We start from the raw sequence: 27,975 nt of genomic DNA on the forward strand, positions 1-27,975 counted from the left end.
ACTATAACCAATATTGCATTATCAATCAAAATATTGAAATATCAATATATCGTATTGTTTAATGCATTGTTTTCCAAAGACTGGGTCAAAACCCTCAGGTAGGTCTCAAGAGATTTTTTTTGGGTTGCCTTGTCACGATCTGCATGAAGGTCTGCAATATACACTTATGACAGTATTTCTATGCTTATTCCTTTCACTACTACATAAATGTGTGAAATTGGATTTTCTGTGCTCACAAAAATGAAGACAAAGCACAAAAACAAACTGAATGCTGCGCCTGATCTGCGTTTTGCGTTCTTCTCCTGCGCCCGGACTGGAACGAGCTACAAAAACGCACACAGGCCCACCTATCTCATTAGAAACGTTGAAATGTTAAGACATGTTTTGTATAATTTCTAATCTTTTTGTAATTATTTTATTGACTATTTTGTTCCAGTATTGCTGGTTCAGTTGAATGTTGAAAAGGAAAAGAAATGGGCTACATTTACTGTCCAAATAGGCGACTTATGGATCCTTTTATTGCTGCTTCAATTACTGTTTTTCCTTGTTTTAAATTTGAGTAATATTAATGGTTTAGAGAGACTCGATCACTCAGTCAACAATAAAATATCCTCATTAATGTTCAATAATGGTCAAATCCACCTTATTTATATCACCTTTTAAAATATGAGTCCCGGAGAAAAGAAGTTTGGGAAACACTGATTTAATGTGATGATAAAGTATCGATATCGTGGGCTGCTGTATCGATATATCTCCAAGAGTATTTTTTGGTATATTTTACTAAATTATTTTGTTACGGCGCTACAGTTTTGTTGTTTGTTTAGAGAAAGGAAACCGTTTACGTGACACATTCGGCACTTTCACTGTTTTGATGAGTAAAGTGGGTGTGTTTCATATTCAGTTTGCACAAGAAGTGGTTTGACAAAGACTTTTAGTATCACAGCCAGCCTTTATTTTTTATTGAACCGTATCGAATTGTTTTGAAATATAACGTACTGAATCGTAAGCTCACTGTATCGAGGTATGTGTCGTATCCGCCACTTCTGAATGATACCCGGCCCTACAGAAGCACAGTGCTGCCCGATTCTAAAACTCCAGAACAAGACCAAGAAACTAAAGAAACTATCAAAGACCTGGATGAGTTCACATGAGACCACATCACAAGGGTTGGGCTGCACGGCTACATTCCTGACAGATTTTCGGAGAAATCATGACAACTGTGCACAAAACTCTACACACAGACTCACGCACACGCACACAGACACAGGATAAACGTGTACAGTGTGCGCCTGCCTGGACACGCAGAGGGGAGGACGTCCAAACTCCCGCAGTTAGCTTACTTAACATCTCAAGTCAAACAAATGAATACAAGAAGTGACGTTCGGAGCGATGGCAGATTGGTTTAAAAATGTAAGGAATGTGAAGGCGATTTGTAATAAAAATATATGGAGTCTTCGCGGAAAATCGCAACAGAATGTCATTTTCAGCAAGGAATAATGGTGTTTGCTTCAAAGAGGGGGTATTATACAAAATCAGCGCAACATCAACAAACTCCCACGCGAAAACGTGACGCAAAACTGTACACAGCGACTCGACAAACCTGATAGTTTTATTCGCGCTCTGAGGGGGGAGTGACTAAGTGCAGGGAGCAAAAGGAGGGGGCACTCAGAGCATCAACATGTTACCACGAGGTTCTAGTGTTGAACTGAAATTGAAGATTACTCGAAAACAGTTCAAGAAAAGTCAAATTGTGTCTTGTTTATGGGATTTTTTCAGTATCGGTACTTGTTAACTTGACTTAACTTTTAGTATCGATTAGTATTTGTTTTTCAATACTTCTGACTTTCTCCCAACATGAGATATAAAAAATAACAACAAATATAAAATAGCTACAACTTAAATGACAAACCGGAGCTACTGGCAACAGTGAAAACAAACAGCATAGGCTCATGAAATCTGCACTAATGTCCTATAGTGACCTGAGACATGAGGGACCAGGACTGAACCAGGACTGAACCAGGACCAGGAGTAGGGGTGGGCGATATATCGATATTTTAAATATATCGAGATAGTTTTTAAACTCGATATGAATTCTGACATATCGTATATATCGATATAATGCTTATATTCAATTCTGATTTCGCCGCTTCACTTGTTTATCTTCTCTCTCGCCACCGCCTCCCTGATTTTGTTCGCTCGTGTCTCCTTCACTCCTCACTATCGCCGTGAACGCCGAAAGTTGGTGCCAGTGAAAAACTTCAAGCACCACGAACCTTTTCCACCATTTACAGACAAAAGCATCAGCAGCACATCCTCATGTTCCACCGAGTTGCGTCCTTTAGCCCGAAAGAAGCTAAACGAGCTGAGCTGCAGGAGAAGCGCGCTGTTTATGCAAATGAGCCATGCACTTAAGTTTTGTTTCTGTAAAATGTAAACACACGTGCGCAAAACTGCATTAAACACATTATTATCGCCAAAGGTCTGATGTGGCTCTAGAGTCGTTATGCTTTATATATTGTAAAGTTTATTTATGCAGAAGATTTTAATTAATAATCTGCTGCAGTGTCACTTGTACAAAAGTGTTTGGAAACGTTGGGTTTGATCTGCAGTGGATTGTGGGATTAAACCTCAGAGCTCCTCACTGCTGGATAATAACATGGATCTATTGAAATAAGGAACATCCTGAGCTTCTTCTGCTGAAGGAGCTCATGGTTATGATTATGGTCTGGATAACAGAGTTAATGCAAAGATAAGCTTGTTTTGAGTTGTTTTATTTATGAATGAAAAGAAGGAAATATGTATTATTTCTTTTATTTTACAGTTAAATTATTATTTATGTAATTAGGGTTTTTTGTAATCTTAAATGTTCTTAAATGTTAAACTGTCGACCTCTTACACTTCAATTTAAAAAAAAGGACCTTGTGGAATTTGGCAGATTTGTTTTTGCAGTTTATAGTTTTAGGGGGTTATTTTTTCTTGAACATATATCGAGATATATATCGTATATCGAGATATAGCAAAATATATCGAGATATATTTTTTGATCCATATCGCCCAGCCCTAACCAGGAGTGTCGGAACGGGCCTGGAGGTGCGCCCAGGTAGACTGTCGGGTGACTGCACACCCTGCTCCACGTGCTCAGGGTTCTCTTCCTCACGCTCAAATCCAAGATTAGACCTGGATTAGACCTGGTTTAGATCTGGTTTAGACCTGGTTTAGATCTGGTTTAGACCTGGTTTATCTGGTTTAGACCTGGTGTAGCCCTGGTGTAGCCCTGGTGTAGCCCTGGTTTAGAACAGATTTAGAACAGATTTAGTCCTGGTTCAGTGCTGTTTCAATTCTGTTCCAGTCCTCCTGTTCCAGTCCTTCTGGTTCAATCCTCCTGAATGCACCTCCAGACTCATGTCACTCACATGTGCTTGTTTACAAGATTCATGTGTGCAACACTGAGGCGCTGCTTTAAATAAAATGCTTTTGTGTCTGACCCACAACTACTGACTATAAGTAAAAGTGAACTTCAGTGCAGTTTAGGCCAGCGACAAAACTACTACTTGTTTTTTTTTTTTTAAATCAAACTTATTAGTGAAGACTTGTGATCTGAGAGGAGCCTATGTGAGCAGTGAGTGTTGCAAAATGTGTCAGTTTTTAAGCAATTTTTCATTCTTTCTCATTGGTTAGCGATTAGCTGCTGTAATATACCACATATAAACAGCTTTCTCTTACACTGGCCTAGTGTAAAGCGACTATAGTGCCTGTACACATGTTACTGGAGTTGCATTTATATGTAAATGAACTGTGAATAGAAGTGTGAATGATTGGCATTTACACATATAATTAATTACCACTGCGCACATGCATTTACTTTTAAAGGCTGATAGCAGTAGTTTACTTATTTTACTGACTAGAATGTGATCCAAAAATGCCATTGGTCCGACCTACTGTCTTTAAATATGACTGTAAAAAGGCAGAACAACAATAAATGTCGCCTAAACAAACCTAATTTAAAATCCAATTGAACCAGACTTAAGTTTTAGAATCAACTGAAGATTTACAAAGAATTTTTACATCACTAAATATATCGGCACCTCCACCTCACATTTTATCGGTTTCATATCGACCGCAAATAAATCCATAACGGTCAAGCCCTGTTATTTATCTTTTAAGTAACTCCAGAACAGTTTTGTGTAAATAAAATTCAAACATTCTGAGACTTTCTGAGCTGACTACTTCTTATTACATCAGTTTCAGCCCATTCAGGATATCGACTGAACCGATATTTGAAAGCTGATATTCAAAACAGTATTTTTTTCAGTACCAGCGCCAATGTCCGAAACCATTATTGGATCGGTGTGTTCCTAAAATACACAGTCATAGAGGAAGTTTATTTTTAAGAGGGTGGAAAGATAAAAAAAAAAAAAGAAAACAATTACTTAGAAGTTAGAAAATCACAAAGGATGTCATTTTAGTAATCACATGTCTGGCGTTGTCACATGTGGTTGATGGGGCCACAGGGCAGATCCCGTGGCAGAAGCAGTTTAACAGATAATAGCCTGATATAAACACGCTCGGAAAAAAATTTGTCAAGCTCGTAAAGCACGTGTCGAACCTGAATCATAATTAGCGTGATTTGTGTCGTCTCTCGAAAAGAAATGCACTTTCACTAAAACACAGTTAACGTCATTAGATTTCAAATTTGACTACGTTTTTTTGGTACTTTTTCAACATTTTGATCTTCCTCCTTTATTATTTATTACACAAAACTGACTCCTGTGAGCTTTAAGCCTTTTTATAATGTTGTTTCCTCATCACAAACACACTGGAGTGGTTTTTTTGTACCATTCACACATGTTTGAGTAACACTTTATTATTAGTCTGTCTACATCTCTACATGAAGTTTTCAAGTTAACAGCTACTTTTACCTTTAGTTCTGCAGAGACCGGCAATTCCAGAGCTAAAACAATGTGTTAAACATGAGTAAATGAAACAAAACACAACTGCAGGTCTGTTTGTGATAAGGAAACATTATAATATAGATCAGAAAATCGAATAAAATAGGATCTTTAACGATTTGACGTAGAGGTAAAAGGTAATTCCATCTTACCCAGCAACCATAATGACAACAAGGACCAAAACATGTCTAAGATACATAATAGTTATTATTAGATTGATAAAAACAAAACAAAAAAACAACAGAAAAAACTCGTAGAGGTATTCCATTTCAGAACTCAGAGCTACTGACCTGAATCTAGACCTGTCACACACATTTTTAATCACAATATATCGCTACTAGTGTTGTTCCGATACCATTTTTTGGGATCCGATCTGATACCAATACTCAGGGTTTCCACTCTTTTTCACTGACAAAACTTTTCCATTCCTTTTTTATGACCTAAAGTGAATTTTCCATGACTTTACAGCACCTACATGTGTAGAATTGATCATACTTTTAGGGCTAAATATAAAATGTTAACCCTTTCCACTCACCTTATGGTTTGGTTTTATAGTTTTTTAACATTCCAAATCCTGTCAGTGCATTTATTGTTGTCTCTTTTAAACAAAAGGCGCAAATGCTCGAAAATAATCATAATATCCTAATGACAATGTAACAGAACACTGTAGTGATGTGAAAGAGATACTAAAATTCCATTAGAGGCCTGAAAAATTACATTTTCAATTTCCATAACTTTTCCAGGATTTCCATGACCGTGGGATCTCTGAATACTTGGCCTTAGTGTACTCGTTGATACAGATATCAGTCCAATTCCATATAGAAGAAGCAGACTGAGGCTACTCGATTTTGTTACAGTACAAGAGCAATAAATAAATCCACTAAAAGGCTAAAATCTCTAAAGAAAATCTTGAAGAATAAAATAGATTTTAAGAACTAAGTGTCAAAAGTCAATTATATAATGATTCTGACTATGAGTAGCGCTGATTTAAGCACTTATACTTTTCTATTTTGTTACTTTCTAGCGCAGTGCATGGATAAAAACAACAGTGAGGCCTGTAAAAAAGACGCTCGTCCTCAGAGCACAAGGCTAATTATGCAGAGTAAACAAAGTCTGTTAGCGCTTTTGTCTGGCTCCAGTTTCTTTACTTTCTTTCCAAGTTGAGCGTCCACACTAAAAGCTTAAAAGAAGGTGTCAAAGAGGTAACACAAATGTCTTTTCTGTCATTCTCAGCATGTTTTAAGTCTCTGCAAAGCCTCCAAAGTCTATGTTTAACCTGCTGTTTACAATCCAGGTAAACAGCAGCTGGGCTCACATCTACAGGTCCTCCTTGTGGAAAATAGAGTGGTATCAGATTGGTGATTTGATCTAAGTACTTGCTGATTCAGACACCTGAAAAATATGCGACATCAGAGCTTTTCCCGATACAGTATTGTATTGGAACCATATTTAAATAGACAGTATCATTCGAAAGGCCTGAGCTGCAACATAAATAACAGAATGGACTATTATTGGTCAGTAAATTCAGCTCAAATGTAACTGGAATAGTACAAGATCTCCCCAAGAAAAAGTGCCCATGATAAATACCGTATTTTCCGCACCATAGCACACTCCATCAAAAAACGAATCCACTTGGGTGTCGCAGCACGACTTCAGTAAACTACAAAGCCACACCACCTGCAGCGCACGCAAACACACATGGAGCAGTCATCACTCCACGCCGACGAGGAACGGAACGGAGGAACGAACCGAAAAAGCGAGTGCAACGTGCCACTTCTAAGACACAACTGAACAACTGAGTCACTGCGAACACGCCGACAATCCAGCGGTCCCAGACAGCACCCTCCCTACACGCCACAACTGAACAAAGCCCAGAGTCACCGTGAACGCCACAAACAAAGTCCCACTGACCCATCCAACTGTTGTGTTTCCTTTAAAGTCCGGTGTGGTTTATTTGTGAAAAAAGTTCGAAAATAGACCATTCAATGACAGTGCGCCTAATAGTTCGGAAAATACGGTAATGAGTCCCAAAATATACAATTCCAGCTTTTGTGTACTGAACGATGAGCGGATATAGTCCAGACGAACCTGAATCCGAACATGATCTCGTCGTGCCGGAGGTGAGCGTCGTCGTCGATGGACAGGATGGCCTCGGTCTCCACGGCGTCCCAGGGCAGGAAGCGGTTGTTCAGGCTGTTCTTCTCCGTGTGGACGACCTGAGTCACAGACACGATTCAAATCAGTGAGAAGTGTAGCAAACGATGACACAATAACGGCCAATAACTATAATTTTGGCCAAGGTTAAATGTAATAAGTCCATAATGTTATAAATATGGTGACTCAATAACTTGTCAAGTCTTGCAAATAATGTAATAAGTCAGTGGCTCTCAACCCCCCTAAGACTCAGGCTTCACAGCAAGAAGGTTCCTGGTTCTAACCCCTGTTTGCATGTTCTGCCTGTGTGTGTGTGTGGTTTTCCTCTGAGCACACGGATTTCGGAACCCAGAACATGCACAACAGGTCAAATCCTCCAGATAAGGTAATCTGGACCGGATCAAGACTGGTCTCAAGCCTGATCTGAGTCCCGGTCTGAGTCCCGGTCTCCCAAGGGTCTACGTGGGTGCACCTCCAGGCCCGTCCCGACACTCAGTCCCGTTTTAGTCCCGTTTTAGTCCCGGTTCAGTCCCGGTTTCAGTCCCGGTTCAGTCCCGGTTCAGTCCCGGTTCAGTCCGAGTTAAGACCTGCTTCAGAACTGCTTCAGTCCTGTTTTAGACCCGTTTTAGTCCTGGTTCAGTCCTGGTTCAGACCTGGTTCAGACCTGGCTTAGTCCTGTTTTAGTCTCGTTTTAGTCCCGCTTCAGTCCCGGTTCAGTCCCGCTTCAGTCCCGCTTCAGTCCGCTTCAGTCCCGCTTCAGTCCGCTTCAGTCCCGCTTCAGTCCCGTTTTAGACCTGTTTTAGACCTGTTTTAGAACTGGTCAGGCCTGGTTCAGCCCTGTTTTAGTCCTGGTTCAGTCCTGGGATCAGCCCGGCATCGCAGTTTAAGTCACGGAAACATAAAACAGACGTTATTTGTTTTTTCCATTATTCATTTAAACACAGAATCGAAAATTGAAAAAACGAATCATTATGTGTTTTTTCATTTTGATTTTGGAGACAAATAATGAAGAAAATTATTGTTTTTCCCCGTCTTATTTTCGGTTTTATTTTGAAAAACGAACGAACGAATGAGACACGGATTTAAAAGCCTCAAAAAAAAGCTGATTTTGTGTAATACTACCTCTTTAAACAAAATAACAGGCCTACACGACAAAGACTTTATACTTAAAAAAATGCTTCCTCAACATTTGCAGTATATTTGCGTAGTCGAGGAGGATGGTAGTTGTTAGAAATGCCAGGTGACTAATCCCAGTCTGCCCCGCCTCGCATTGTGTACTTAAGCCACACTTTGATTTATTTTGTATAACACTTTGATTAACTTTGTCTAGTACTTTGATTTACCTTGTATGAATTGTGCTGTATAAATAAACCTGCTTTGCCTTGCGATTAGCCTGATTAGTGGTTAGGACACTGATTGTTTATGAAGGTTAAAGAACAGGTTTCTGTCAGTAACGGGATTTTCGGCTCCTTTGTGAGATCCCAGTCTTTTTTGGTTCTGTTCATGCCAAAGAACCGTTCAAAAGACTTTTACATTTATTTATACGAGAGCACATTTTTTATACAAACTAATCACAGAGAGAAATGACAAAGGCAAAGATGTGTTTAAAATGGTTCAAACTCAAGAGTGGGGGTGTGTTTACCCTTTGGAATTACGAATCTAAATAAAACGCTGCACTACAATAACAATGAAAAAACTAACTTACTAAACAAGCCAAATACGTTTTTTTGTGAACAAAGCTCTCACTTGTGCTGCCTGCTCTGTTTCTTGTGTTAATCAGTAAAAAATGCGAACAAATTGGAGAGAAATGAGAGTTATTTTAAGGCTATTTTAAAAAATAAGATCCAAAAATTGCACTTTGGAGAGTACTTTCCTAGCAGGATATATTAACTTCCATCTGCGTAATATTTATGCTGACAATATGAAATTATCTGAACATTTGTGTTTCCTGCACCGCTCCTTCAGATATATTTTGTTTTTTTTGTGCCACATTTTGTCCTTTACTTCATGTTTTGTCCTTTAACTTCAAATTCCAAATCACATGTTACATCCCGAAAGTTACTCTTTAAGTTACTCTTGAGTACAAGTTTCCCAAATACTTTTTTTACTTTTACTGCTTACTTCTTGGACCACTACTTTGTATTTCTATTTAAGTAATATTATTTTGAAGTAACATTAAACTTACGTGAGTACATTTTCGGCTACTCTATCCACTTCAGATTTTAACAGATCCTTAAAGTTACTCTTTAAGTTATGTTACTTTTTTATTACTTTTAATACTTACTTAACTTTTAATAATTCTTTGATCATTACTTTTTTACTTCTGCTTGAGTAATATCATTTTGAAATAACGTTACAAATTTTTGGTTACTCTAACCACTTCTGATTTTAACACATCCTGAAAGTTACTCTTTAAGTTACGTATAAGTAGTTCTTTTTTACTCTTACTTCTTTCACCACTACCTTTTACTTCTACTTGAGTAATATTACCTCTGGACTTGTAATTTTTCCCGAATACATTTTATGCTCTTACTACTTACTTGTTGGACCACTACTGTACTTCTTCTCAAGTAATATTACTTTGAAGTAACGTTACACTTACTTACACTGATTAACACAACCTGAAAGTTACTCTTTAGTACAAGCTCCCCAAATACTTTTTTATTCTTACTACTTCCTTTTTACTTCTTTCACAACTACCTTTTACTTCTGCTTGAGTAATATTATTTTGAAGTAATTTGTGGCTACTCTAACCACTTCTGATTTTAAAGTTTTACGAAAATAATACTCTTGAGTAGTACTTTTACACTTGCTACAAAGTTTTTGGACAACTACTGTACTTATACAGTACTTCTAATTCTATTTCTACTTCTTCTTGAGTACTTGTTTACTTATTTACTCTTACTACTAACATCTTCGACCACAACTTTATACTTCTACTTAATGTTATTTTGAAGTAACGTTACACTTACTTGAGAACATTTTGGGCTACTAAATCCACCCGTTTTTAACTGTTCTGTGTTTTGTCTCTCACCACGATGGGCAGTCCGATGTCCGGCCACAGCAGGTCTTCTGAAGGGGGCTTGGGCGAGTTCCACACCACCACCACTTTGTTGAGGTAGGGCAGCCCGTTGAGCCTCTCCAGAGAGTTCATGAGCACCTCCTCCCTCTCGTAGGTCAGCATCACCACGGTGAACTGTTCCCGGGGCATGTTCCCGCCCAGAGCCGCCTGGAACTCCTTCCCCGAGCCCCCCGTCCCGCCTCCGATCGGCCTGAACCCGGTGCCCGAGCCCATGAACTTGGCCTCTGAGGGCAGGACGGGGTCTAGAGGAGTGTGGGGGAACAGGTGGAAGGGCCCGGGCGCACGGTTCCACGTCCTGTACGGAAATCAGAAATGGGATTAAATGGGATTATGGATGTAATATTAGATTCATAATAATTCTAGAACAGAGGTGTCAAACTGAGAGGGCTAAAATTAAAAACTGGGACTAAGTCGTGGGCCAAACTAAATATTTATTGAAAAACCGTTTTCTCTTCTTTCGAGATATGTAATGTTGAGTCTTTTCTTATTAAAATAAATGTTTAATAATAATTTTGCTTAAACACTGAATCCAGAGCAAGCACAATATAAAATAATAACAACATTTTAAATAAATAATGCCTCTGTAGCCTATCTGCAGCTTTTGAATTCCTTTTAAATGTTTTTTTTTTTTTTCACAAGCCAACAACCAGTCAAAAATAACAACTTGCTTCAATGAAAATCCAATCTTTCAACTATGAACAGTCAAAAGCCATAAAGAAAACATTCATCCAAGCTCAGTTTGCTAGACTGTGATTTACAAAGCAGAAACTTGGCATCTCTTCTTAGATACATGTTCATCAAAGTAGTAGTATTAGTAGTAGTATTAGCGGTGCATGCACCATACTGATGCAGCAGCTGGTGGGCAGCTCTAATACATATTTGATATGATCTCGCTGGCCAAATATAATTATATCGTGGGAGTCTGACATGTCTGTTCTAGAAGGGTAATTGTAAGAACAGATGGTGATTTCAATTTAAAAATTTGTAATTTCACAAATTTGGTCCCATCAATGTATGTTTCAGCTCTGTATAAACTGTATGACACCTGCGTTTCTACACTAACTAAATGATTCTCTTTTGAAACAGGCTGAATTAATTAATCTTGATGAATAACTACGGGTGAGGGGAAAAAATTAAGAAAATGAATTAATCACAGATATGAAAAAATGTGATTAAAACAGCCTAATTAATTGCAGTTAATCTTGATTAATCTTAATTGGCATGCACCAAATTGGCAATTTCGAGTAAAACATTGAATAACACTTAAACATATCTTCACTGACAAAGTTGTTTATAAATACCCAAGTGTTTTGTCTATTCTACTTGACATAGGTCTGTGAATGAAGAAAACTTGATATTTTATAGCCTACTTGATAAACAAAAGGTTTAATAAGGTCTACACAATAAACTGTAGATCATTTAAGATTTAGTCCTGTTTAGTTTGTTCCTTGTGTCTAATGTGTCAAATTTATTGGAAAATTAAATAAATAAAACAAACCAACAGGCCAATTTTCCCAGTCCTAATAATAACCCAGATCTAAAAAAGAAGCTGCAGGATTTTTCATCTCAATATATTCTGAAATATACAACCCTTACCCTTTTTGTTTTAATAAATAAATAATAATAAAGTATAATAAATAATAATAAAGGGAAGCAAAAGGAGAAATTTGTCAGCTGGACACTGGAAACTTTTGTCCAGTTGACAACTTCAGCCTAAACCCTTTCGGTCATGATCTATGGGATTGATGTTTTGTTTTGTTTTGTAGTGCTGCAAAATGACTGAATAAACTAGTACTAGTAATTATTACTACTACAAATTGAATTTCTCTTTTTGCCATGAAATCTACCTGGACGACTGAGGGATTTTACACATAAATAAGAGAACCAACTACTCAGCTATTATTGTGACTGAAATAAACTAAAGATTGGCGTCAACAACAATGACCAAGTTTCATCTTAACAATAATCGAAACACAAAAAACATTCGACAGTCTCACCTGTAGATGTCCGACGCTGTGTAGGTGAAGTTTCGGAGGAACCGTGGTGACGCGTACGGAGGCTCGGTCTCCACTGGCCCCAAATCCAGGTCGGCATTGTCGGCTAGGTTCGCATCCGTCCCGGCTATCTTCCCAGCCTTGTGCGGGATCTCCTGCACGGGCTCCTCTTTGATTGGAGCCGCTGGGATTTGTATGCTAGTTCTGATGCTAGCTAGAATAGTATTTAGGACATTTTCTGAGGTTGAAAAATAAGCCTCCCACAAGAACCTCCCCTGCCGCCGCATCGCCAGCAGGTCGTTGTCTGACAAGCTACGCAACAGAAAATGTAGCTCCGTCACTCGGGGTTTGGGGACAATAATAGTCGCTTCACTCCAACGGATTAAGTGGTGGTACGGGAGTCTTAAATGATCGCCCAAAATTACAGGTATGGCGCCAACTTCCAGCGCTTCGAATAGCCTCATGCCACAGCCAGCTGAAGCTATGACTTGTCCATCTCCTGGAGCAATGACCAAAGCAAAGGTCGAAACTTTAAGAACTTCCAAGCGGTCTTCCCTCGTCCCGCAAAGAGACCACTCGGTAGGCAAGCTCGGCTGAGGACTCTTGCAGGTAAACTCCACCAAAACCTGATCCAAGTGGCTATCCTGAACCGCTTTTAAGGTGCCGATGATGCGGTCGTCATAGTCCGCAGGCGGGTCTCCTTCGATCTCCTCTTCGAACGACTGTGGAGGCGCCTCTTGCAAACTGGTCCTTAGAGACTCCACCCGCTCCCCTTGGAAAGTGAACAGGTACTTCCTCTTGACGGGAACCTGCGGAGGGATTTCTAAGAAGTTGGGCTCAGAAAGCGCGTGGACTAACGGCGAAACCACCAAGTCGAACCCCTCGCGGTACTGCTGCTCCAGGAAGGTTGACTGCGCCACCGCCGCCCTCCCCGTGCTCACGTTGTACACGAAGTTCTGAACGGTGGAAGTCCTGGAAAAGTGGACCAAGACGTGGTTGTGTCCGTCGTTCCTCCAGTACGGAAGAGCTTTGAGCTGCTTTTCCAGATCTGAAGGTGGCGGTAGCTTGGAGGATTCCTGGAGCTCGCCTACAAGAACCAAGTAAAGACAGGCGATGCTGGGGTTGTCGGTTATGTAGATGTTGCTTTTCGCTGCTGCCAAAAAAGCCTGTTTCACAAGTGGATCTATAAGGTCTCCCCACGGGTAAGACGCGGGGTCGTAGACGTACACAGGGAAGCCGGAGGTGATGGGGCAGCGGGCGTAGTCGAAGCAGGAGTGAAGACGGCAAGAGCGGGATGATTTGGGCGGAGGCATTCCTGGATCCTCCTTATCTGGGAATAATCTAACCGGTAGTGACAATTTAGGCTGGTTTTGCGCCATCAGTTCTTTGTACGAATGCTCGGTTTGGCTGATGACGTTTTTAAGCTGTAGGAGGTCTTGTTTCGCGCTGTCGATGCTCCTCTTGCAAGCCTCGATCCGCAGGTTGAGTCGGGCAATCTCTCCATTGAGCTCCTGCCTCTTGGCCTCCAGCTGCAGCAGCTCCTCGCTGACCGACTCGCGGATCCGGCAGAGGTCTTGCACGTGCTTGGCCTCGCACAGCTCCCCTCCGGGCCGCGGGCCGAAGATGCGCTTGTCCGGCCCCCCGGCTTCGTCGATGGTGGTCAGGTAGTAGTGGGCGATGAGCGGGAAGAAGACCAGGATGAAGAAGAGCATGAAGCTGAGCCAGGTGAGACGGACGCGGCGCAGCACCCATGGCTGGCCCCCCGTGGAGCCGCCCCCTCCGCCGGTACGCAGCATTTTTCAGTCCGCTCCTCGCCCAGGCAGACTCGGGCGGGCGTCAGCAGCAGCCATGATACGACCTTGTCAGGAGCAGCGCACCGACGCTAATACGAAGCAAAAAGCAGTGCTCTCCTGCCGCAATGTCTCCGCTGAGCTCTTCAAGGGGGGAAAGGGCAAGTCTCACCTCACATTACTCTCCAAGGGGTCGGAATGAATGAGCAATGAAGCCATGTCTGTGGAGATAAAACGTCTTTCTTTGAGGTCTATGTGAAGAGCGAGGGCAGCATGAGGGCGGCTGTGGCCCTCAGAGGATGAAGCAAGACGCGCATGGTGCTCAGTGACAGACGGGGCGATGTGGAGGTCTGTCCCTGGGGAGCATGGTTGGATCAGTGAAGGCTGCTCCTCACACCAGGGCCCTGGAAGAGAAGGAGAAAAGGATTAGTCATGTAGGAACACACTCTGCACAAGTTATGAGACAAACATTTGATGTATTTTGGGCTGCAGAAGCAATAAACTATTAATTTACAACAAACCTCTATAGCCATCTCTCTCAGACATGGTGAGTTTATTCCAATTCTACTAAAAGAGAGCACAAAGTCCAGGCTATGGTGCTAAAAACTAAGGCTGGGTATCAATCAGAAGTTGTCGAAACGATACATATCTCGATACAGTGAGCTTACGATTCAGTACAATATATTTCTTTTTTTTTTTTCATTTATGTTTTTATCAGAAAAGGTTTGCATCAAAGATTGGATTCCTTTTTTTTTTTTTTTTACAACAAAATAAAAAGAGAAAAAAAGTCAAACAAACAAACTAATAACAGTGTGAGGTGGCCAACTTGGAAGCATTTACCAGACATTTCAACCCTTCAAGATCAACAAATTCGGTGAGTATGGATGAAGTCAGGGGATCCATACCCTTGTTACCTGGTACATTTACAAAAAGTCAATAAAAATCAGCCCAAAAGGGGGATACAAACTGGATTAATTTAGAATTTTCCCCTTTGTAGTCTTAGAGTATATGTCAGTTTTTCCATTTTATAAATTTCTAAAACTATACCAAACCAGTCCTCAAGTGTTGGGGGGGTTGGATTTAGCTATTTCCTACAGTAGTTATTGATTTTTTGCTGGCTGCTAAAAGTGCCTGTAGTTGTTTCAGTACAATACATTTCAAATCGATTCGATACAGTTCAATAAAAATAAAGGCTAAATCATGGCTGTAATACTGAAAGTCTTTGTTTAAACCACTTCTTGTGCAAAGTTAAAATGAAACACAAACATTTAATCATCAGAACAGGGAAAATGTCAAATGTGCAGCTTGTTGCTGCAACAAAACTGTAGCGTTGTGACAAAATAAATGAGTAAAATACACCAAAAAACAGTCTTGGTGTTATATCGATACAGCAGCCCACGATATCGATACTGTATCATCACATTAAACGATACAGTAGATCGATATTTCAATATTTTTGCACACCCCTACTAACTAACCACTCTGTTAACCCATTTACAGTCATCTACTGTAACATTATACAAAACATAATCTTACCAAGACAGTTTCCACAATACAAGAGGGTTCATGAGAGCAAGACAGGACGAGATTTTAACATACCATATTTTCAGCACTATAGGACGCACTCTTAAGCCTCCAACCCCATTAAAAAATGACTGCGCAGCCCAAAAAAATCCAGAGTGTCCTACACACGAATCCTCTCAAGTGTCCCAGCACAACTTCAATAAACTACAAAGCCGCACCACCAGCAGCGCACGCAAACACGGAGCAGACAACGACCTCATCGCTCCACGCCGACGAGGAACGGAACGGAGGAATGAACCGAAAAAGCGAGTGCAATGTGCCACTTCTAGACACAACTGAACAACTGAGTCACTGCGAACACGCCGACAATCCAGCGGTCCCAGACACACCCTCCCTACACGCCACAACTGAACAAAGCCCAGAGTCACCGTGAACGCGCCAAACAAAGTCCAACTGACCCATCCAACTGTTGTGTTTCGTTTAAAGTCCGGTGCGGTTTATTTGTGAAAAAAGTTTGAAAATAGACCATTTAATGACAGTGCGCCTTATAATCCAGAGCGCCTAATAGTGCGGGAAATACACATAAATTGTGCGAATTTTGGCCTCACATTTTTTATGAAGCATTTCTGTTGCTACTACTTCAACTTCTAGATTTAACTTCTTACAAAAAGAGATTTAAGTCATCACAAACTTATCACGAAACCCTTTTTTGTCCAACCTTTATTGTCCAAAATGTAAACGCAATCTCACAAGATCGTTTTTTCACGTGTTCACAATCTTGCGACGATTTTTATCTTCTCTCATCCCTATCATCTTCTAATTATTGTGATTTATAATGGCATAAAACTTGGCATGAATTTTCTATCCCCCAAAACTGCGTGCTCCAAAGTGCCTATTTGTGCCATTTTTCTGTTTTCTCATATTTCCGTCTGCTTAGAGAGGTGAAATCCAGTCTACTACACCAGACACAGCCCCGGCAAATCTCCTCCAAACGTCTGCATCATCCGGCCCTCGTCGCGGTCTCAGATTACCCACAGCAGCATCACAGAGCGGCTCTATCAAACCAGGGACACCCAATCATCGGCATCAGAGCAGCGCCGCCCCGGGCTCGTCTTTCACACTCAAATGACTCATGTTTGATTTCTCTGCGGCCTCAACAGGTCGCCCAGAGCTTGTTTACATTCTAAAAGCTTGGTGAAAATTATCCGTCATTCGTGTCCGCGGGCGTTTATGATTGGTAAAAAGTTTAAACATAGCGAGCTGGTGAATTCTAAAGGTTTTGAGTAAGAAAAAAGCAACTATGAGAATTTGCTAAAATGTTATCTATGATATAAAAAGAACTGATGCGGCCAGAGTGGAGTGATGCTTTCCTAGTAAAGTCAACAACAACCAGCAAACCAAGACTGCATTTCCTGATTATAAAGTGTTTTATTGTCCAAAAATTAGATGCAGACAGTACACAGCTGTCTTATATTGTATAAGCAGCTCTTGAGGTCAAAAATATCAGTACTGGGGCCTTATTTTGGTCGTAAAATGTTCATATTAACCCTCTCTATGTGATCCTGGTGTTTTTATTGGAGATTTTCGATTATTATTACTTCCGCCAAGGAGGTTATGTTTTTGCCGGCGTTTGTCTGTTTGTTTGTTTGTCTGTTAGCAACATAACTCAAAAAGTTATATACCGATTTTGATGAAATTTTCAGGATTTGTTGGAAATGTGAAAAGGAAGAACTGATTTCATTTTGGGGGTGATCCGGAAGAAATCCTGGATTCTGGATCACTTTGAAATTTTAGTTAACATTGTGGTAAATGGGGCCAAAAATTTTGTTTCTCAATATCTCGATTAATTATTGACCAAACCCCATGAAATTTGACTCAGGGATGGACAATGGGATCCTCTTTCATATTCCAAATTGAAAAATACGAGACAAATATTTATGGAAAACACAATTAATATGAGGGGGAATGTAGTCCTTGGCGGAGGTCTGCGCTCTCTGAGTGCTTTTCTAGTTATGAATGTGCCTTTACAGAACATGTTCAAAATTCGAAAGAGCCAATATGAGCTCAGAGACACAAGAAAATTAGAACAAACATTATGAAATTTTGTGTATTTGTTAAAGGGCTGGGGCTCTGGAACAACTGTACAGAAAATCTAAAAGAGTGCACCAGTCTCTTTCACTTTATAAAGAAGTTTAAATGTTTAACTCTGGACAGACACATGAATTATGATACTTAGTTTGTGCTTTAGTACTTTGTTGTTCTGTTTATGATTTGTTTGTTTCCTCTTGGTGTATTTATGAAGATGAACTGGTGTTAAGATGACGCTCTGACAAAGGAATAAAGGGTAAAGGGCAGAATAAGCTTAAGCTTCAGCCTGCACCTTTTTCGGTCTGTGTATTTAGTTAAATATGACTGTCTGAATTAATGTCAAAATATACCAGTGACCCAAATAAATAATCAATCAATCAATCAATGTTTTTATATTAAAATTATCGTAGTTATTATTACTATTACTAATCTGCATAAATAAACTCAACTTTACAACATATAAACCGTAACCACTCTAGAGCCACATCAGCCCGTTTGACATTATAATGTGTTTAATGCAGCTTTGACACATTTGTTTACATTTTACAGAAACGAAACTTAAAACCACATGACTCATTTGCATAAAAGAGAAAAAAAAAGAAAACGCTACTGTGCGCTTTCAGCTTCTGTCGGACTAAAGGACACGACTCATTGGAATATGAGTGTTCTTTCTGTGACACAGGGATGTCAATGCTGAAGATGAGTCTGTTTTGTGTGTCGTGATGTTTTCAAAGATGGTACGTGTGCAGGTTTAGCGCAGCTCTTTATGTTGCAGTAACCGGGATACTGCGTAAACATGCACAAAGACGAAACCAGTGATCTCCAAGGAGGTGCGTCAGAGCTCAAACGTGGGACTGAGGCCTCAACTCCGGTGTTTGCGCTGTCAGACGCAGCTTCGTATCTACGCACAGAAACCTACATTCGCTTTGTTGATAAGAAATGAACGTACTCGACGAAATTCTTAATGATCAGTTATCGATTAGTCAACTAATAATGCCCATTCCTACCACCAACTGTCCTCCTCACTCTGTCCTCCCGACGTCAACTTCACTGCTTATTATTCATCTCTAAATGCATTAATCTCAGTTTTCCTGAATATCTCAAACAGTATTTAACTCCATTCAGATCCTCTTACAATTTACGTCACGCAGATCAGATATTTTTTGTTGTCCCCAGAGTCAAAAAACAAATAGGTACTACTACTACTACTACTACTGCTACTGCTGCTACTGCTACTCCTCCTAATACCGTTACTACTACTACTACTACCGCTACTACTACTACTGTACTACTGCCTTTTACAAAACTACAAAAACTACAAAACCATACCTATTACTGCTCCTACTGCTGCAGCTGCTACTATAGTTTAAATATAAAGCTCCCTCTGATTGGGATGATCTTACCTCATTGATTCGTGCATTAACTTCTGTCCGTGCATTTAAAAACGCTCTGGTTCAATATTTACAGAACCCGTGTCATTGTTTTTGATCATTATGTTGAATTTTGTTGTTCATCTTGTTGTATTTTGTGACTATATTTGAACTCTGCCTTAGTTTTTGTTCACATTTGATTTATTATGAGTCCAACAGTCAAGGGTGTGTGTGTATGGTTATGAGGATTTTGTTGGTTTGATGTTTATTTCAATTTATATATCCGACTGTCTGCCCTATTGTATCCGTCTTTTGCTTTTGTAACTATGAGGACACCCTTGAAAACGAGATGGCGAGACATCTCAAGGAGCTTATCCTCCAAACAAATAAATTCAAAATTCATATAAGCAGCTCTTGACGTCAAAAATATCTGTACTGGGGCTTTATTTTGGTTTAAAGTGTTCATATTAACCCACTCTAAAAGATCCTGCTGTTTTTATTTCACTATTTTGTACGTAAATCAGTTCCTTTTCCTGATATAGAACACTCCTCGAAAAATAGCCTCTGTTCCTGCTTCAGTGAGCTTCATTTGACTGGAGCTGAATATTACGAGCGACGTCACACTCCCTTAGTCCATTTCTTTATACAGTTTATGGCGCAGGGCGTAAGATGGAGGGTAAACTCATTTCAAACAAGCAAAACCAACAGACAAAAACACAGCGTTCCAATTTAAACAAGCCCCTGAGGTGTCGCTAAATCCGCCTGCCCATATGAAAAAACATGATCCCCTTGGCACCAAAACCGAATTCTCTGCACACTAGTATACCAAGCGCGCAGTTCCTGATTATCGTAGACCAAAGCACTTTATAATAAGATGCAGACAGTACACAGCTTGACTTGCTTTGACCTCAAGAGCCGAGAGAGACAGTCTGGTACAGGGCCTTTGATTATAAATTATACATTCAGTATTCTATTTCACATACCTCCAAAACTTTAACCATTTACTATGCATCTCCCGCCTCTGTTTACGCATTTTAGTCCAGTGAAAATGGATTTTTATTATTATTTTTCCCCAAGTGTTGTCCTTGGTATTAAACGATTCTTACAAGCAAAGCCAGCAGGGACAAAAACACAGCACAGCAATTTAAACATGCCCCTAAGGTGTTCGAAAATTGTTGCTGGATCCAACTGGCCACACTAACCCCATACAGCGGTGGAAGAAGTACTCAGCTATGCTACTTAAGTAAAAGTACAGATACCAGAGCTAAAAAAATACTTAAATAGAAGTAGAAGTATTGGATAAAACATCTGCTTAAGTAAAAGTATTAAAAATGTGCTTAAAGAGTAAAAAGTAAAAGTATTTTCCCAAGTTTTGAGATACGATATCGTCACGTTATGAATCTCACGGTACGATATTTATTGCGATTTGGAAAGTAACAATATCCAAATCTCTCGGTACAATGTTTTTATTATATGCATCTCACGGTACGATATTTATTGCGATACTTTGTGGAGGCTGTAAATAAAACTGTTAATATGCTACTTTTTCCTCTTAAAATGCCTTGACAAGACTTAATCCAAACAACGAAGACTTAAAAGTGTTTAGAACCGTTATTTCTTCTTGTCTGCACGGAAATGGAGCAAAGGATCATGGTCTATGTAGTTCCCTCTGTCTTTTTTTTTTAGCTATTGCTGCACCATAACTCTTCATTTAAGCAAAGACACTTTTAATTCGATATTTTGGTTTTTGTTACATCCCTAGTGATACAGCTTCAAATGCAGTGATTTTAATAAATACTACAAATGTGTTAAAATAACCCTGTAGCCTTTTCAGCAGGTCTCACACAATAATAAAAATACTTTTACTTTTCAGTCCTGAAAAGTCCCTAAGGTGTTGGAAAATTGTCGCCAAATCCAACTCAAAACACACTTTCATAGAGCTGTTACTCAAGTAAAAGTACAGTTACCAGAGCAAAAGAATACTCAGATAAAAGTAAAAATATTGGATAAAAAAAAATCTACTAAAGAGTATAAAGTAAAAGTATTTTGCCAACGTTTTGAGATGTAATAAAACTGTAATAAATGCAGAGATTTTAATAAAGATTTGTTTTTATTTGTATTGTTCTGTTTGCCCAAACTACGAATGTGTTAAAATAACCATGTAACCTTTTGTCTCACACAATAATAAAATTACTTTGTACTTTTTGAACAAGACTGAAAAGTTAAAGTACAAATATCTGCTCTCAGATGTAGTGAAGACATATTTAAGTACTGTACATGAGTATTAATTTTAGGTATCTGTACTGTGTCTTTTTACTCAACTATTTTTACTTCTTTGCATTCCACCACAGATTTTTAGAATTTTTCCCAAGTCTAGTCCAAAGTATTAAACTTTTCTCATAAGCAAAGCCAACAGGGACAAAAACACAGCACAGCACTTTAAAAAAGTCCCTAAGGTGTTGGAAAATTGTCGCTGAATCCAACCAGTCATATCAAAACACACCCGCATAGAGCTGTTACTCAAGTAAAAGTACAGTTACCAGAGCAAAAAAATACAAAGCAAAGTCTTACAAATACAGAGCAAAATCTTGGATTAAAAAAAATCTACTAAAGTAAAAGTATTTTACCAAGGTTTTGAGATAAAGCTGTAATAAAGGCAGATATTTTAATCAAGATTTGTTTTCATTTGTATATTTTTGTTTGCCCAAACTATGAATGTGTTAAAATAAACCTGTAACCTTTTCAGCAGGTCCAACACAATGATAAAATTACTTGTTATTGTTATAAAAAATGTTTACTTGTCCTGTTCAAAAATGTAGCAGAGTAAAAAGTACAGATATTTGCTCTCAGATGTAGTGAAGTAAAAATAAAAAGTATCCGCCTTAAAATGTACTTAAGTTAACAGATACAGTACAGATACCTAAAATTTATGACTCAAGTACAGTACTTAATTACTTTTACTTCTTTATATTCCACCAGATTTTTAGTATTTTTTCCTAAGTCTAGTCCAAGGTATTAAACTTTTCTAGAGCTATGTTACTCAAGTAAAAGTAGTTACCAGAGCAAAAAAAAAAAAAAAGATAAAAGTAAAAGTATTGGATTAAGAAAAATTGACTAAAGTATTAAAAATCTACTTAAAGAGTAAGAAGTAAAAGTATTTTGCCAGAGTTTTGAGATGTAATAAAGCTGTAATAAAGGCATTTTCATTTGTATATTTTTTCTTTTCAGCAGGTCTCATGCAATAAAAAATTACTTTAACTTTTCAGTGCTGTTCAAAAATGTAGTGGAGTACAGATATCTGTTTTCAGACGTAGTGAAGTAAAAATACAAAGTACCCACTGAGTACATGAGTATTAATTTTAGGTATCTGTACTGTATCTTTTTACTCAATTACTTTTACTTCTTTGCATTCCACTACTGATTTTTTGTATTTTTTCCCAAGTGTAGTCCAAAGTATTACACTTTTCTAGAGCTGTTACTCAAGTAAAAGTAGATACCAGAGCAAAAAAATACTCAGACAAAAGTAAAAGTATTGGATAAAAAAAAGTAAGTAAAAAATGTATAAAAATGTGCTTAAAGAATAAAAAGTAAAAGTATTTTGTCAAAGTTGTGAGATGTAATAAAGCTGTAATAAAGGCAGAGATTTTAATAAAGATTTGTTTTTATTTGTAATTTTTGTTTGCCCAAATTACAAATGTGTTAAAATAAGACTGTAGCCTTTTCAGCAGGTCTCACGCAATAAAAAATTACTTGTTATTGTTATAAAAATTACTTGTCCTGTTCAAAAATGTAGCAGAGTAAAAAGTACAGATATTTGCTCTCAGATGTAGTGAAATAAAAATAAAACGTATCCGATTTAAAATGTACTTAAGTTAACAGATACAGTACAGATACATAAAATTTATACTCAAGTACAGCACTTAATTGGCCCTCGCCACTAACAAAGTTAGGGTATATAGGGGGAGGGGTATTGTTCGTCGGTTTCTTTTTTTTTTTTTATTCCCTTTTCCGACCAAAACGATCGCATTTTTGACCCCCTGAACATGGACAAAAAGTCCCCAAACCGGGTCCAGATCGATCGGCCCGGCGAAAAATTCGATAAAATGGGCATCGCAACAATGACCCGAGTGACCCGACTCAACAGCGCCACCTAGAATTCGACCCCTATGGGAGTGGGGACAGGCAAAGTTTGTCGCAGGGAAACGAAATTCGGAACAGTGATAGAGAACAATGAGACAAGCCAAAAGATGAATTGGAGCATGACCCTATGACGAACAGGAAGTCGGCCATATTGGATCAAACATTCGGCGCCGTTTTGACTTGGGGGTCTACAAAAAGATTCAAGTCCCCGGGGTTTGGTCCAAATGAGCTCAGATTTGACATGTCACATCTACAGACATGAACTCACAGAAGTTGCCAAATTTTTTTGGGATACTCCTTACGGTTCGCCCGTAGCACGCCGGCGAATAACGCCTTCATTTCCTGTTTTTTCGGTGACCTGTCACGGCCACAGGCATTGTCCTAGAGAACTCAAATTCAAATCACAATTGCGTGATCCAGACCTGAATGTAATGAAAAATGAAATTTAATAAAAGTGAACTCTATAGCGCCCCCTAGCATAGACATGAAACGTCAACATTATTGGATTTGTACCAAATTCGGGAATTAAATTCTGCCCATGATTACAAGCAAAAAAGTTTATTACAGACATGATGCATTTTCCACCATTGGCCAGCAGGGGCGCAAAGACTCCCCCAAAAAATAGTAAAAAAATTATTACACACACAGGTTTAGTCCGAACGTGCTGAAATTTGAATCTCTAATGCCTTATCACGGCCTGAATATAATACACTATAAAACATATGAAAAGTGAACTCTATAGCGCCCCCTAGCATAGACATGAAACGTCAACATTATCGGATTTGTACCAAATTCGGGGCATAAATTCTATGTATGATTACAAGCAAAAAAGTCTATTACGGACATGATGCATTTTTCACGGTTGGCCAGTAGGGGCGCAAAGACTCCCCCAAAAAATAGTAAAAAAATTATTATATGCCCATGTTTAATCGGATCGTGCTGAAATTTCAATCAATAATGCATGATGTGAGCCTGAATATAATACACTACAAAACAGATGAAAAGTGAACACTATAGTGCCCCCTAGCATAGACATGACCTGTCAACATTATTGGATTTGGACCAAATTCAGGGAATAAGTTCTATGCATGACTATGAGCAAAACATAAATAACGGACATGGTGCATTTTCCACTGTTGGCCAGCAGGGGCGCATTCACTCCTAAAAATATTTAAAGGGGCATTATGTAATGTGTCTAATAGACGAGCTGTCGGCCTGGGCGGTGTCGGGAAGACAGGGTGGCGTGACGGGGCAGTCGCGAGTCCCAGGCGGTCACGTGGGGGGGGGCGGCGCGTGCCGGGGCGAGGGCCACCATCGCCGCGCGCGGCTTTAATTACTTTTACTTCTTTATATTCCACCACAGATTTTTAGTATTTTTTCCTAAGTGTAGTCCAAGGTATTAAACTTTTCTTGTTACTCAAGTAAAAGTAGATAAAAGAGCAAAAAAATAAATAAAAATAATACTCAGATAAAAGTAAAAGTGATTAAAAAAAAAATCAACTAAAGTAAAAGTATAAAAAATGTACTTAAAGAGTAAGAAGTAAAAGTGTTTTGCCAAAGTTTTGAGAGAAAGCTGTAATAAAAGCAGATATTTTAATAAAGATTAATTTTTATTTGTATATTTTTGTTTGCCCAAACTATGAATGTATTAAAAATTACCCCATAACCTTTTCAGCAGGTCTCACGCAATAAAAAAATTACTTTGTACTTTTCTGAACAGGACTGAAAAGTTAAGATGTAGTGAAGTAAAAATACAAATTACCCACTGAGGTATTTTAGGTATTTGCACTGTATTATTTTACTCCATTCCTTTTACTTCTTTGCATTTTTAGTATTATTTTTTCCCAAGTGTAGTCCACAGTATTAAACTTTTCTCATAAGCAAAGCCAACAGGGACAAAAACACATCACAGCACTTAAAAAAAGTCCCTAAGGTGTTGGGAAATTGTCGCCGAATCCAACTGGCCATATCAAAACACACACTACCCCCACAGCTCCAGAGCCTTGTTCTCTAGTCCACACTGTCAGACTTTACCAATGCAGGTACGGTTTTCGCTTTTTGCTGACATAAGAGCTCCTCTTGTTATAGCCGAGATGGACTTTGATAAGAACCGGCTCCCCCAGGCCTACTGCAGAATTTAAAAAGCATTTCATTACAGTAGAAACGCCGCGCTGGAGACAGATAACATCGCAGCAAAACAAACAGAGGAGTAAAGCCATGTTTTATTCCATCTCCTCCATGGGACCGGCGTTTTAGATGCATGCGGATTAGATTAGCGGCTGGAGTCCGCAGGGAGGAGGCGGATATCTTGGAGCGGTGAGATAGGAGTAAAGGACGGGCTGTGGAGAGGAGGGCATAGGACCGTCAAGAAGTAAAGATGACATCTGCGATCTGTTCATACTCCTCCATGAATTCATAATTGCTCAAGAGAGGACAAGGGGTGACAAGTATGGAAAAAAGGACTACGTATATATTGTAAAAGCAGCTCTCTCGATTGTCATAAGTATGATTTTTTTTTGTTGTTGTTGTCCATAAACCAGGTATAACACTGATCACGCCAAAGTTTTTAAGACTGTAAAGATCACGTACATCACCCATCGCAAATGTGCAGTGTTGGGGAGTAACAGATTACATGTACTGGAGTTACGTAATCAGAGTACAAATGATGAGTAACTGTATTCAGTTACAGTTACAGTTTCAGTGAGTGGTAATTGGATTACAGTTACTTTGTTAAAATAAATGGATTACACGGCGGGATTTTCCTGTTTTTGCATTTTTTCAGTAATTCCACTCATTGCCGGAAACTAAATCAGGTCTAAACTAGATCTAAACCAGGACTAAACCAGGTCTAAACTAGATCTAAACTAGACCTAAACCAGGTTTAAACCAGGTCTAAATTAGATCTAAACTAGACCTAAACCAGGTCTAAAACCAGGTCTAAACTAGATCTAAAATACGTCTAAAACCAGGTCTAAAACAGGACTAAAACTGGACTAAAAGAGAATTTAACAGGATTTAACAGGACTAAACCATGCTGTGCAGACCGTGTCTCCTCGTCTTTTATCAATAATATTTTTAATACGGTTAAGTAAAGTCTGGGCTTTTTTATTTTCTATTAGCAGACAAAACATCTTATGTTACGGTATCCTAGTCTTTGCTTCTCGACAGAAAATCAAGTAATCCAAAGTATTCAGTTACTTTAAGTAATTTAATGGATTACGTTACAAACTACATTTTGGGGTATGTAATCTGTAATCTGTAGGGGAATACATTTTAAAAGTCACCTTCCCAACACTGCAAATGTGTTATATGTTCTTTCCACTCCAGAAAAAGAGCACTTATTTGTTCAAATCCAATAAATGTGTCACGATAATTACTATATCGACAAGGGGTGTAACGGTTCACACAAAAATCACAGTTCGGTACATACCTCGGCTTTGAGGTCACGGTTCGGTTCATTTTCGGTACAGTATTGCAACAAAATGCAAAACCATTTGTTTATTTGTGTGTTTATTAGGGATGTAACGATATCCAAGTGATATCGTCATGGTATGATATTTGAGATATCGTGGGAAAGCTCAATATTTTCACGATATACATCTTAGTCTCCATCTTGTGGAGGCAAACAAAACTGTTAACATGCTACTTTTTCCTCTTAAAATGCCTTGGCAAGACTTAATCCAAAGAACTAAGACTTAAAAGTGCTTAGAACTGTTATTTCTCCATGTAGTCTGCACTGAAATGGAGCAAAGGATCATGGTCTTGTAGTTCCCTGTCTTTTTTAGCTGTTGCTGCACTATAACTCTTAATTTAAGCAAAGAGACTTGTAATTTGATATATTGCGATGGTCCATGATATTACTGTGAGAACTTTGACGATACGATATCACGATATTTTGGTTATTGTTACATCCCTAGTGTTTATTAAACCAATTTTAACATTATACAAATGGGAAAATAAAATAAATGCAAAGTTTTGAGCAGATTCTCATGGTTCGGAGGGACATAGTCAAGGCGGGGGGCAGTTGCTGTCAAGGGGCCGCTCTAACTGTAAACACTGCCAACCCAATCACCAACGAGTTCCTTCATGAATATTAAAGAGCCGAGCCTTCTGTGGAGCTGCACATGTAGTGGCAGAATGTAAACACACACAAACTGAGCAAACTCTCTGGTACACAACCCTGCACCAAACTGAACGTCCTGTACCGAAACAGTTCGGCACGAATACATGTACCATTATACTCCTAATATCAACTTATTCAATATGAAAGATGGGACAAGATGGAATATAAGAAACATGGGGGTCATTGTTATCATGAGTAATTTTTCTATATAGACTTTTTAAAAAATCTTTTACGTACTACAATATGATTTGAGGTATAGAGAGTTGAATAATTCTTCCCACTCCTTTTCGAGAAATGTGCTTTTCTGTTGTTTACAATGTATATGTAGTATCTAGAGCTGTGAAGCGAGTAAAAAAATTGAGAGATTAATTAATTCTGATCTGTAATTAATCTAATTAATCTCTTTTTTAATCTCACCTAAAAATTGCTGAGAAAAGCTTCATCTTGAGGTATTTTCATTTGAATTTATTATTACATTATTTTCATACTATCATTAACGTTTTTATATAAGTATCATCATTATTACTATTACTAATCTGCATAAATAAACTCAACTTTACAACATATAAACATCACCACTCTAGAGCCACATCAGCCCGTTTGACATTATAATGTGTTTAATGCAGTTTTGTCTCACAGAAACAAAACTTAAAACTGCATGGCTCATTTGCATAAACAGCGGAGAAAAAAAAAAAACACTCTTGTGCACTGATGCGGTTCATCTTCTGTCGGACTAAAGGACACGCCTCAGTGGAATATGA

At 38.8% G+C, this 27,975-nt stretch overlaps 1 protein-coding gene across 2 annotated transcripts in view; it reads right to left on the bottom strand.

The window, feature by feature from the left end:
* Nucleotides 1-27,975, bottom strand: part of extl3 (exostosin-like glycosyltransferase 3) — a 121,913-nt gene that overhangs the window by 16,690 nt on the left and 77,248 nt on the right. For both annotated transcript variants that reach the window (XM_055149571.1, XM_055149570.1), the window contains 3 exons: nucleotides 12,183-14,373; nucleotides 10,138-10,480; nucleotides 7,038-7,165 (listed from right to left, as the gene is read on the bottom strand). In XM_055149571.1, coding sequence (XP_055005546.1) covers nucleotides 7,038-7,165; nucleotides 10,138-10,480; nucleotides 12,183-13,975 — 2,264 coding nt within the window. In that variant the 5' untranslated portion in view covers nucleotides 13,976-14,373. The remainder of the gene's footprint in view (nucleotides 1-7,037; nucleotides 7,166-10,137; nucleotides 10,481-12,182; nucleotides 14,374-27,975) is intronic.

Source organism: Boleophthalmus pectinirostris, unplaced genomic scaffold, assembly GCF_026225935.1.
Source record: "Boleophthalmus pectinirostris isolate CB_2022bp ecotype Guang Dong unplaced genomic scaffold, ASM2622593v1 HiC_scaffold_13, whole genome shotgun sequence".
Classification (NCBI taxonomy): Eukaryota; Metazoa; Chordata; class Actinopteri; order Gobiiformes; family Gobiidae; genus Boleophthalmus; species Boleophthalmus pectinirostris.